Source organism: Gobius niger, assembly GCF_951799975.1.
Source record: "Gobius niger genome assembly, chromosome: 12".
In the NCBI taxonomy this organism is placed as follows: Eukaryota; Metazoa; Chordata; class Actinopteri; order Gobiiformes; family Gobiidae; genus Gobius; species Gobius niger.
In genome coordinates this window covers 13,564,964-13,578,255 of record NC_136863.1, presented here as the reverse complement: position 1 = coordinate 13,578,255, position 13,292 = coordinate 13,564,964, and the positions used below count along the sequence as shown (strand labels likewise).

General features: G+C 43.0%; 1 protein-coding gene across 4 annotated transcripts in view; it reads right to left on the bottom strand.

Annotated features, from left to right (window-relative positions):
* The window catches only part of dusp8a (dual specificity phosphatase 8a), a 42,950-nt gene that overhangs the window by 27,814 nt on the left and 1,844 nt on the right, over positions 1-13,292 (bottom strand). For 3 of the 4 annotated variants that reach the window (XM_079568138.1, XM_079568137.1, XM_079568140.1), the window contains exons 2-3: positions 8,236-8,577; positions 886-1,024 (exon numbers count right to left, since the gene is read on the bottom strand). In XM_079568138.1, the coding sequence (XP_079424264.1) occupies positions 886-1,024; positions 8,236-8,472 (376 nt within the window). In that variant the 5' untranslated portion in view covers positions 8,473-8,577. Of the gene's footprint in view, positions 1-885; positions 1,025-8,235; positions 8,578-12,347; positions 12,611-13,292 lie in introns of those variants that run through there. The other variant, XM_079568139.1, reaches the window with a different exon arrangement.

Below are 13,292 nucleotides of genomic sequence, written 5' to 3'. Positions count from 1 at the left end.
TTACGATAAAAAGTAGTGACCACAAAAAATATTCAAGTTAATGTGAAAAAGCACAAAAACAGATATTGTTGATGTAATAGGTCACAAACATAGATAATATTGAAAAAAAAAGGGTGAATTTGACCCGCTTCGTATGTCAACATGAGGCTTACACATTACTCATTACTTACAGTGGACAAAGTTGTTTTTTGATTAACTGAAGCAGAAGTAAAACTGTACAGTCAGATCAAACTGGTCCAAGTTGTACAGTTACTTCATAAAGTGCAGTACATGTACTCTGTGGCTGTGGTGACGCAGTGGGGAGCGAGCCACAGGCAGCACGTCTGTACAATCCTGTGTGCAATCCTGAGTGATGCGGATTACGCCTCTGTCAGCGCTGACACATTTGGGCTGGATTGGTGAGCCTCCTCCAGTAGTACCCGCATGTATGTAATGTGGGTCCTCCTTAGAAACATCAAGTGCCGAGCATTTAGCGCCGTGATGGAGATGTTATGAACTGGAGAAGGCTATTAACAGACCAGCCAGAACTCCATTATAAGCCGCAGTACTCTTAGGGACACTGTGACAGCATCATAAGTGCGGTAAATAAGGCAGGATTGGAAGTTAAGCTTTGGTGCTTTGATCAAGAAAAGGCTTAAAGATCTTAAAGTCAGTCAGCAGACATTAATTATATATTCGATACATCTCTGGATTAAAGTGGCAGTTTAATTAGGGATCGCTAACAGGGCAGGAGTATAAATGACAGAAAGAAGAAATCTTTAGTGGCCTCTGCTGACCAATCGCTGCCATGACACCCACATTGCATAAAAGAAGTTATGAGAGAAAAACCCTGAAAAACAAAATGCAGGCAATGTTTTCACACAGCAAGCAGTACACCTGACGTACCTGTGAGCAGAGAGACTTTATGGAAAGTGCCCTCCAACTTTCCCATGAGGATGTGCACAAAGCCGTCTTTGGACAGATGCCCTGCTTCTTTGGAGCTCTGATCATAAACCACCACTTCCTGTTTTCTGCCCAGTTCCACCTGCACAAAAGAAACAGCAAGGAAGAAAAGGCTGGTTACAGACAGGAATGACTGTCGCAGAGTTACTGGCTGGACTTGAAGAACATCCCCTCGTCAAACTGGAAATGCAAAGTTTACACTTCTGATGACATCACTGTTTGTTTATGGTGCAACTGAATGACTTGCAGTTACTTGTTTAACTAAACATTACAGTTATATATTTATTCAAGGAAGTAGCTGCTCAAACATTTTATATATAGACGGGTCTGTTTGTCGCATAAAGCAAGAAGACTACAGGTGTTTGAGAAGCGGCATACCCAGCACTTGGCTGTGAATAAAACATGCGATGGGTCAGCTCTGCAATGCTCTGACTGCAGTGTTGACTGGCGGCTGGTGTGGAGGGGTTTGTTCCAGTGGATGTGAATGAATGAGTGAAACAGAGAGGTGTGAGGCTGCATCACAGCTGCAGAGGCTGATGTGCACCTGGCAGAGTCTGGTGAGTATGAGCATGCGCCGCACTGTGTTTGTGTGTGAGTGAGTGCACAGCAGCACGGCTGTGTTGTTCTCCATGTTGTCAGGCAGGCTTTGGTCACATGACCATCAGGCAGTGCCTACTGCAGCTATGAATCACTGCAACACTCAGCGGCTACTGGACAGAAGAGAGGAGAGGGGCGGAAGGATGGAGAGGACAGAGAGGATGGGGAGTGAAGGAGCTGGGCAGGCAAAGATGGAGAAAGAGGCAAACGGAAGAGAAGTGAGAAAGCACATAAAGGACTGGTGCTGCAGAGACTGGTGATGCAACACTCTGCATAGAGCTGAGTGCACATCTGCAGGCGCCATGATGAAAGAAAACTGTGAATACTTCAAGGCAACAGGACACTATACTCTTTATTGTGCCGTTCTACAAAGTGTGCTTCTGTGCTACTGCCTGCATGTGTTGCAGTTGCAAGAATGAAAACAGCACTTTCTTTCAGGTACTTAGTAAAATGCAGAGTGATCAGTGACTCCAGGACAGACGGTGTCTGCATTATGTAGTATGTATGTAAGTAAAGTAAAATGTATACTTTGTTTGAGATTCTCCATATCCTATGTTTATCAACCTCAGATCATTTTGGCTAATAATACTAATCCTCAGGGGATCAGATCTCATTTAGGACTCTGGGGATTACAGCCTGCGCTGAAACACAGTCTGTGGCAGTGAGTGGCAGCTGCCAAGCATCAGCCTCTACTTAAAGAGTAGATTTATTGAATATTTAGTCTAAATATTTTAGACAATGCTTCAGGCCAATACATGTCTTTTCTATATGTGGTAATATAGTGCTACACTTATGAACAATGACTGGGCCCAACATTAAACATGCGTGAGCTGTGTGAGTGAGTTATGGGTTTGCTGCAGTGCTGGAGGTCAATGACCTGGGGAGCAGAGGCTGAGACTGCAGCAGTGCTCTGCAGTGCTCCTCCATGCTACCACTGCTCAACTAGCAATGACACGGCTAAAAAGGGACAATACACAGACAATGAAGCAAACGCATACAGAGGTTGCAAATAAAATATCACAGAAATGTGATAGTGAGGTAAACAGCACAAACGTTATGTGCATGAAAATAAACAGCAGATACTAGTTCCTGACAATGTTCAGTTATGAAATACTAAAAGAAGTGGGAAGCCAGCAGTTGCAGATTTCAGCTCAGTTTAAGTTTCTATATTTGAGAGCAGGGACATTTTGTGCACACACTGAAAGAAACACAGATGACAGTTATTTGGCTCCTCTAAGAGTGGAAACTCAGCCTGGACTTACAGTAATAGCTTGTGTAAGAAAGTGAAGCATGGTTTCCCTGACCTCAGCAAAGGCACTAACCAGCAAGGTCAGAGCTGATCAGCAGTGTGTGTGTGTGTGTGTGTGTGTGTGTGTGTGTGTGTGTGTGTGTGTGCGCGCGTGTGTGTCGTGTTTATGTGTCACACAAGAACAAATGCTCTAAAAACAGCTCCACATTCCTACAGCACAGTCTGGTCCCGTCACAGTCACCTGTGGGATATCATACAGAAAACAACATGGCCGCCCTGAACATGATCCCCATCAACTGTCAGTGTGTGTTCAGTGGGCTCACAATAATAAACATTTTACATGTCTGAATACACAACACCTGATGCTGCATAGAGTACATGGCATTACCAATGAACAACTACCTGCCGGCTGATCCATCTGAGATTCCGACTCACAGGGTGTGACATATATTGCTCTGTAAAGATACCACTCAGGGGCCCATGATGTCATTGACTGGCACCAGCAGCTGCCACTTCCATGTGTGTAGGTGTGATGTGCTGCTCACAGTGTTCTGCTCAGAGAAAAGTCAGCGAGAGGAAACTAGGCTAGTGTTGAATATGGACTTCTTATTGGAGTAGGGCTGCACAACATATCACCAAACTATTATTACCCATATCACAAGGAGCCGCAATACATCAAAAAATCACTTTGGTCTTGATCTGACTGAGATATATACATGTTTTGCTACATGTGCCACAGCCTCAACCACATCGGCTGCACAGTGACATTCTAGCCACATTTTGGTCCTGAATTTAATTTAATAAACCATATTCTTTACATTTGAGATAAATTGACATAGACGATCTGTGTTGAAATGGGCGTATAGTAACTAGTGCGAGAGCCATGGATGTGCTGAAAGTCTCAGCGGCCTGTGAGCATGTGCAGAGTGAGGTCATCACTGGTCAGTCCAGTCACCTGATCTGGTCACACCTTTACACCAGTGCATGTTCTGTGACCCCTCACCCCGTGCTAACAGAGGAGTCCCACTCTGAGCCCCATGCTGACGTAGGGCTACAACTGAACAAACAAGTGGAGTCCTGCACCTTCTTCTTCTGACGCAAGGAAAATAAATTGATTTAGTTGTCTTCATAGGATCTTGGCAAACTGTAAGAATCTAAATCCACAAGGCTAAAATAAAACTACATGAGAGAAATTATAGAAATGAAACGCTTTTAGTTTTAGGCTGTGTTATAAAAAAAAAAAAAAAATATTATGTCGTCGATGCTTTTTGCAGCCCCCTTTATTATTATCATCTGAACAGAAACACACAGTTTGCATCATACTTCCTTAACTTCCTGTAAAGCCTTTTTGTATATCACCTTGTTGAGCTTGTTTTGGACACTCTACGTGATGTCAATGTGTCTATGTTAAACACCAGGATCTGTAAAACAAACACAGATTCAGGCTATGAGCTCATCCACGCAAACACATGACATATCCTGCTCTGTAGAAAACCCAGTGTCTTTGTTTGACTTGGCAAAAGGTAACGCAACATTAAAAATCCCTGAGCTTGCCCTTTAATAAACCAGGAGTTAATCCACACAGTGAGTCAGTTGCTAAATGTTGCTGCTACTGTCAAATAGAAATAACAAACAAAAGGTTGATAAATGTTCTTTTACTGGAAACCTCTGGTCACAACCGACAACTAAAGATAAGACTTAGGTTTGAGCCAAGTAGAGGATCATTGAGTCTGACAAATCATGTTTACTTGTCTAAATGACTAACTAGTAATTGGTCATTTCCCTGAAACAGGAGTTCAACCAAAACAAAATATTGAATTCAGAGTCAGACAGAAATATCAATGCAATTGTGTGTCTGAAATCGAAATGTCTAATGAATAAATTTCTATGGCATTTAAAGCTGCATTTGATTTGTAAATGGCCAAATAGATTCAGAAAGACTAGGCCGGAGCTCTAACCAGATCATATTATTGATCATTGATATTTGCCATCCCGCTTTGCTCTGTCCAATCCCGTCAGACCTCGGAAGCTAAGCAGTGGAAGGGCTTGGTTGGTGTTTGGATGGGAGACCATATTGAACCCCAGCCTGTTGAATGTAGTGAGTGAGTGAGTGGTTGGTGGTGGTCAGAGGGTCTACCCCAGGGCATCTGTGGCTACAATAGTAGCTTGCCACCACCAAGTATGCAGTGAATGAATAATGCAATGTAAAGCGTCTTTGAGTGTCCAGAAAAGTGCTATATAAAACCAATGCATTGTTATTATTATTAATTTTGTGGATGCATAATATGTGTGTCAATGGCAGATGCTGGGCATGTGTTTCCTGTTACAGGTGGAAGAGTGGATTCCCGTGCTGGCTGCTGATAAAGAAACCTCTGTCCATCTGTCCCGAATGCCTGCCGGGTGGCTGTCCCATCATGGAGCAGGGATTAACCAAGCTTAAGTCAAGACACCATCCGCCTGGCCTCAACCTGCTACCACAGGCACGAGAAAGCGCCAGTTCCAACTAAGGTCCACTATCTAACCCCTTGCATGTGACGAGCTCTGACCTACATGAACAAGAGATAAAGTCGTGAGCACATCATTTTGATGACTGCACTGGAGGATGCTCATTCAGCTTAGAGGCATTGGAGCTTGCATGAGGGCGAGTGCTGTGCCTTGGGGGATGCAGACTATTAGTGCTCAATGGGTTGTGAGGCGGGAGGCAGCGGTCCTTCTATGAATACGCTCAGTGCCCCTGTCCCGCTTCCTGCATTCAGCAGCCAACAAAAGGCCACAATGGTGTCCTTTGCTGTCTTGGCAGGCTGAGGCAGCTCCTGGCCATGGTCAGAGCCATGGGGGGTGGAGGGGGGCTCAGCTTAACACCACACATCCAGTCTGCACGTGCCCAGCCCGCGGCCTGCCAGTGGCCACACAAAAGAGATGATGTCATGCTTAGCCAATAACAAAAGCGTCTGGGTTCGACTGGCCCTCCTCTCTCACCCAGCTAGTTCCAGCTTGAACCAGGCTAGCATTAATCGCACGCCTTATCCTCTTTACTGGGGGTGGGGAATGGATAATAACAAAGCAGGCGTGCAGCCGATAGGAAGGGCTGACGAAGATTGCAGTGTGAGACAGGCAAACAGACAGAGCTGTTGTTCCAGTGAGAGTCAGAGCGCAGTAGGGAACCACTGTGCAGTCGGGAGCCTCAGCATGAGTCCATCAGAGCATAGGCCTCACACATGATAGACCCATCAGGCCAACACACACACTCTACACTTAAGCCATCCACTCACAGGCTAGAAATATCCAAGTCTAGCAACATTGAGAGCTAGACTGTGAAATATTCCTCTAATAAATGCTCTTTGAAACTTTAAAGCTGGTTTGTGAAGTTTATAATAGAAATGTTCGTTTTACGATCAAGCTCCTCTAGTGAAAGCGTAAAGGTGTTTTACAAGATACTTATCCATTTCATGAGCACCATATCTGGGTGAGAAATTGTGTTTTTCTGCCAGACGCATTCAATAAAGGCACATTAAGGCAAGTTACAGGTAAATGATATATGTGAAACTTTGTGAGAAACACTAGACTCAACGGGACTCCTAATGTAGCAATTAGTCAACGCAATAGCTGAACTTCAGGTCAAAGAATTTAAGTAGGTAACAATAATACACTTTTTAGCATTTTACTGAGTGGAAAGTGTCAGTCACCTCCAAGTGTTAAGTATAATACAACTGCAGCCGCATGGTGCTCGTTTTGAGCTGTAAAATGAAAGTGCTTGCAGTTTGTGTTATAAGAGTCAAGGGATTAAAATTAAGCATTCAGATGTAGAAAAAAAAAAAAGAGTTTAATAGCAATATACCTACAGTGTGTAATGTGCTGCATGTTTGAAACAGAATTAAACCTTTATTCATGAAAAGATTTTGGAAATGTCACTCAGGTAGACGATATAAATGATTTTAGGATTTATTGTTGCTTCAAATATGGACATTGTATCACCCAATATCTACACTTAAACTAAAGAGTACAGAAGATGACTCAAGAGCCTTCATTAAAGATCTAATACTACAATAATGATAGATTGGTGGTAGATCATGCAGCCTGCAGTGCTGGAGTGGAGCTTATATTTACTGCAGAAATGTGTCATAAATCTCTCAACAAACTGGCTCAACTGTGCAATGAATGACAGAGCGGACACATCGACCTGCTCCTGGTAACAAGGAAGTTTGACAACAAAAACAAAAGTAATAGCATTTATGGACTGCCATTAAACCTCGGCGCGCCACACCTCCCAGATAACAAATGATACATCATTCAACATGCATGTGTCACCATTCTTTGTTTGACCAGGCTTTCTTGCGTGAGGTGTAGCGTGTTTGAACAGATTCCTAAAATAACATAAAGACAATGATTGAAGCTTTTCAAAAGGTAAACTGTTAAATCATGTACATTTACACCCCGCTACGGTTTCCTTCAGATTCACACGGTGCCTAAAAATACAGGAGTCAGCGTGCCACGGCTGAACTGGCCCATGGGAAAAAAAAGGTTGTCATATTCAGAGAAGAAGTCATGGAAAACGAGGGGATCCGATTTCAGGGCCACTGATAAGCAACAAACTTACAGTACGCCTGCATACCCGACAAATATAGACCCCACTAGAGTGTGCTGGCACAGAGAAGCCCCAACCAGTGCCCAATGTCAGCGAAATGCTTCAGGCTAATTGATGACACCTCCAAATATATATATATAAACACATGTTATATATATATATATAATAAAAATGAATTGCTGATCCTGTAAAATCATTATTGCTGAAAGCTCATTGTGCCCAGTCCTGAACATGTGGCTTCAGGAGGGTTTCTGTAGCTAGACAATGCAGACAGTAAGAGATCACTCTCATAGTTGTAAAAGTATAATTTCCCCTGTCTTTAGGGCGGCACATTATACCTCCAAATTATTGTTATTGCAATATTAGGTGACGCAATAAGCCACAATATATCGCTAAGTCTTTGAGGTCCACTATCTACTACTTCTATCTGACTGAGATTTGCATATTTTTGACAGCCTCAAACACAATGGTTACTTAAAAATGTGCAAAAGTTTAATACATTTTTCAAATATATTTTCATTTTAATAATGTTTTGGTCCTAATTTTGTATTTTTTTTAAAAGCTTGATTCAATTTGATGAAAAAACACCCAAAATGCATAGACGGTTAACATGTGTGTGCTGTGCTGAAATGGTCTTGCATAATATTGTAATATCTGATAGTAAATATCAAAATGTATTCTCACTTGCCTCAAACAAACACTACAGGATGTAAAGGCAGCATTAAAAGGCTGCAAGGAGCCTTCATGTTACTGTGCAGTCACGTTAGGAGATGTGTGCCCACGTCCACAAACATGTGAGTGAGAGTGCCGGTTATGAAGCAGCTGTGGTGTAGCCGTAGTCTCTGAGATAAGCTCCGCTCACCTTCACTTTGCCGTTGGGCTGCAGCAACTCGGTCACAGACACTTTGTCCTGCTGCAGACGCCTCTTCACCAGCTTGGAGCAGCACACGTTAATGGCACCCTGCACGTGGGAGGCATTGTACTCAGAAAACGTCCTGCTGTCGATGACGAGCAGCCGGCCCGTGCCCCTCTGGATGAGGCTGGCCAGGCGCTTGATGTCCATGGCGCTGCGTTTGGTCGGCCCCTTCTCCCCGGCCATGGCGGTGGTAGGACTGGAGCAGAAAGGTGAGAGTCGGTGAGGCGGGGAAGAGGAGCAGTTGTCAGAGGACTAGCGCAGGAGTCGGCAACAGAAGATCCATGGTGCCTGAGGAAAGACATAAAACACAGATAAACAATAATCCGAGTGCGATCACAACACTGGAGTACATGGCTTAGCTTAGCATTCAGTGAGCACTTCATTCCAGGGCTATTATTGGTCAGCAGTGACATTCAAAACGGCCCCTGCCACTTTGGAGATGCTGATAATCAAACAGCTGTTCATTAAACGCAAGGTCGTCATTACTTCTGCACTTGGGCTGGACTGTTTCGGGGAAAAAATAGAACTGCGATTTGCAACTTTACTCAAATCTGTTTGCAATACTCATAAGTCCAGACGCATTCATGTTTTAGAGAAGGATGAAACTCTAGCCGCTAAACTAACACAACAATTACATGCTTTATCCAAACATGTCCATAGAGGCCTAAATTATACTGCGTCAGCATTTTTCTTTTTCAGCCTAGAGCTTATTTGTTTGCAGAGAAGACAAAACCATGCAGCATAACATTCAAAATACAAGCATTTATTTAAAGAGCCTACATGCAAGTTGGTCGTTTTATGCTCACTACTGCCACCTCAGGTCTTACATGTAACTGCGGTCTCTACATTAAGCTCGTGCAACAACTTTTTGAGTGACAGTGCAGGATTCTAGAGGCATTTGTGGTGAATAGGTCTGGGCTCATTCTACACATTAGGACATGGCTGGAACATGTAGGGGGAGGAAATTACTTAATTTTAACATTTATAAACTCCGTATAGTCCCTTTAATGACGGGTGTCTTTAATGACAAAAAATCCCTCAAAAAACAAGTCTCTAATTCAGGTCAGCTCGCCTCTCCTCACACCGGACTCGTGACACTGCCATCTCGTCTCCATGGAGATGTTAAAAGAGCTTTCTTTTCATCCTCCATTGCAAAAATAGCATTGTCAGTGACGATTCAGAGCAGCGCAGCAGTTTTGTCGTCTCGGGACATAGAAACATACAACCTAATGGGAGTGCTAATTGCAACCATTTAAATTACAGCTTTGACTCACTTACTTCTGCATCCCAAGTGAACAAGACACTCCATTTTCTCCTATTTTTTTATTGCTCGACAACACGCTGCATTTTTAAATAGCCACAACTTTTAATACAAGCTATTTAAGGGCTTCAAACGCCTGTCAGATCATCCACTGGGATTCATCCCTCCAGCGGCCTGAGGGATCCAAATACAAACACCAGACATGCCTGACAATAAAAGTGAGCACTGTGCGGTGTGGCTAGTCGATCTCGGAGGGAGGTGGGAGGGTCTCTTGCGCAGTAGCTCATGAAACAGGAAACTGAGATAAATAAAGCGGGGCGGGTAGGGATTCAGTGGGCAGGTCTGGTCAGGTCTAGAAATGGCCCGTGTGACATCCCGCCTATGTGTGTGTAAAATTTGCCAGAGGAAAATTCATAAACTTAGAGGACGTGCCTGTGGTCGAGCAGGTGCCGCGCGACAAACGAGAAGGTCAGAATGTTTGTTTTATTCATCTGGCCACACGTGGGGTCATGAAAAATGGATAGGCCTCTCCTAGTTAACCCCAAAGACTAAATGGAGGGTAAAGCGAAAAAAGGGAGAGTATGAGAGACACAAAGGTGATATTGAGAAAGTTACTCTTTATTAGCAATGCATGTTACTTATCTGTAGCAGTGCACAAGAGTGAAAGCTACAAAAACATGCAAGCCGGGCAGCACAGAGGCTGATTGATGAGCACTGCCACATCATTGCAAAAAGGTCATGCAATTGATTCTGCACCAGTCAGTCAGTTAAAAGCCTCCTCTCTCGGCCGCCACTGCTTCTCTAATCAGCCTCTTCTCATCCAAAACACAGCCATGCATATGACATGTAGTTAGTTTGCAGACAATAGAAATTTCAACTAATTGCCTCCAGCCAAACACATGAAGTAGTACACACACTATCCATAGTAAGGCAGCAATATGAGAAACATTAGTCTGTCTTGAATACTGCAATTATGATTATATTGCAGACAGTATTTTAGCACGTTTTCCGCCATCTTCAATGTTTTGGTTACGGCCCGGAGGAGCACTGGCGTTTGATGGGAAATCCTAGCACGGATGATGACACCGTTAACTCCCGCCTTCTGTACTATGATTGGCTCGTCTTGGTTTTGCCGGAGTCAGCGAGATTCAAATCGCAGACTGCATCTCCATGTATCTCTAAACATGAAGGACCAGTTTGGCTACATAGGTGCCGCTGCAGGTGTTGTAGCATGTTACGTTTTTTTTTTACTCATTAATTGTGAGAGTAAATACTACGCTGACAGAAAAGACAAAGGGAGAGAGGGATATTGTACATCCAATTACACAATGGAGATTTTTTTTTTCACTCAAACCTAGCTGTAAACACTGCTAAAGTGGTGCTAGCCCACAGTTAGCTTTGCCCGTTAGACCGTTAGCTTCTTCTTCTTGATTCCATTAGTGTGTATTGGTGGTTCTAACCCGGAGGCAGGAAAGTTGCAAGTGTGGTTTTCTGGCCAGAGATACCAGGGGGAGATGAAAGACCCTCCAATCAACCCATTAACACTTGTTTTACTTCCAGAGGGACTATGAAAAGGATCTATTAAGGAAAACAAGTTACTTAGTTCTTTTTTTTAAAGGTACCACTGATGTTGCTTTTAGACTGGTTTGGCAAAAATGTGTAAATCTCAGTCAGATGGATAAACTTGGTAACTTTGCAATATATTGTATATATTGTGCCTCCATATGGATATTGCATCACCTAATAATAATACCTGATAACTTATGTAACTTACATTGTGCTGCTTTAATCCATAGCCTATAAGCCTTCCTATTTCACAAGATTCATCAACATGTTTTTTGAACATGAGCACTGATGATCGATTAGGCTTTGCTGTTGTCCTGGGAAATGTTTAAAAAGGACAACAGCAACGGTGCCAGTGTGAAGAAAAATTAAGAGAATAAAAGAAGGATTTTCTATAATAAATGGCAAAAATACAACTGGTTTACTGGCAAGAAATTTCTGCTTATAAATAAAAGATAAGATAAGATAAGATAATCCTTTATTGATCTCACAAAGGAGAAATTCACTTGTTACAGTCGGCGTTCAAGAAGATCACTCAGAGTTAATAAAGTGCAGCTGATGCAGAGATTATTGCACATGTTACTTTACAGTCTTATTAAAACAGTCTTAAAACATTGTCGATTACCATATCCATTCATACAAAACAAACAATACAGTACAAAGGCTCAGTATTATTCAGACTTATACCAATTTACAACCTGCCAATAGAAAGAAAACAACATAGTGGTAAGTGTATTCTTCATGGGGATATCTACAACCTGACAAACAAACTAATCAGGATAAGTGGGAAGCAAGAACAAAGAATAAACTGAGGGCAAAAGATACAAATGTGAAGTCCTTTATAAACAATCATTGGAATCTATCATGTCATTGAAACATGCAGTATAGATTAAGAATTTATAGATAAAAGTGTGACAAAACTCTTCAGGTTCTGACTCTGGCCAAGCCTAAACATGGATGCTGATGCTGCTTGGCAACCTCCCTGATGCAACAGAGAACGCACTGGACATTTACTCAACTCTGTTTAGGCAGCCCAACAGCTGGTGTAGCAGAAAGTAATCAAATCTTTTAGCCTATAAAACGAGTGAGTACAAAACTGCAACATTTGGAGCCAAAAAGCCGATCCTTCTTTCAGTGAATGCATGTTGTGAAGAAAGCCAAATCTAAACAAGCTGACACCGAGGCATTTCCCGCATTAGATCAGCAACAATTGCACAGACTCTTACATACTGACCTCTGCTGCACTGTTTGGGTTCCCCTCCGAGAACAGCCACATCACCTGTTATCCAGCACGTTTTATGGCGCAGCGCCCGCAGTAGTCATGCAGCAAACAAACGTCTCCAGGGGCGTGAGTCTGCCGGTCGTGTTGCCATGCACAGCATCCAACGGTGTCCGACTGCGACCGCTCTTCTACACACCCAGCCTCTCCCACCGCTCTCTCAGAATCCCTCCTTCTTTACACCCATTTTCCTTTCGTCTTGTGCAGTCGACTTGGATGGGGGGGGAGGCATGTGCAGAGTAACATTCGAAGGGGCTGACTGCAACACAAACCAGCCTAGAGCAGCTCTCAGACTCAGCTTTTTGTTTAGGAAGTGAAAGAGAGAGGAATGGGATTTACCGGATGTAGTGGCTTGGCATGTATGCTATCTCTCTAACAGACAGCTAACATGCAGGCTCCTCAAACTAAATCTGGCGGCAGACAAGGCCAGGGCAAATTCTTTTGTTGCTATAGAAACAGCCCAAGCTGGGGGCGATCAGGGGCACTGGGAGGATGTCACTGGTGCTGATGCTGCAATGATGAAACTATTGAAATTAGGAAAGTATGAATCATGTAATAGTGTAGTCAGTCAATAAAAGGATCCAAGAATATATTACAGGGAGAGCAAATGCGCCAGCTTGAGTTTGGACTTCGAGGAATAAAATGGAGATTATCGTTGTGTTACATGGAACTGCATTCATTTGCGTCACTAGCAAAATGTGACTTTGTGTTTAATATTATCGTCCACTTCTCTGTTGAAGTCTTACACAACTTTCTATAATGTGTCATTGTACAATCACTTCAGGGTTATATCTCAAATCCAAGAGCATTCAACATTCTGACTTCTAGCCAGCTTCAATTACTGCTACTCTGAGCCATGAGAATCATTCACAGACAATGTTATGAAACGTCAAGACTCTT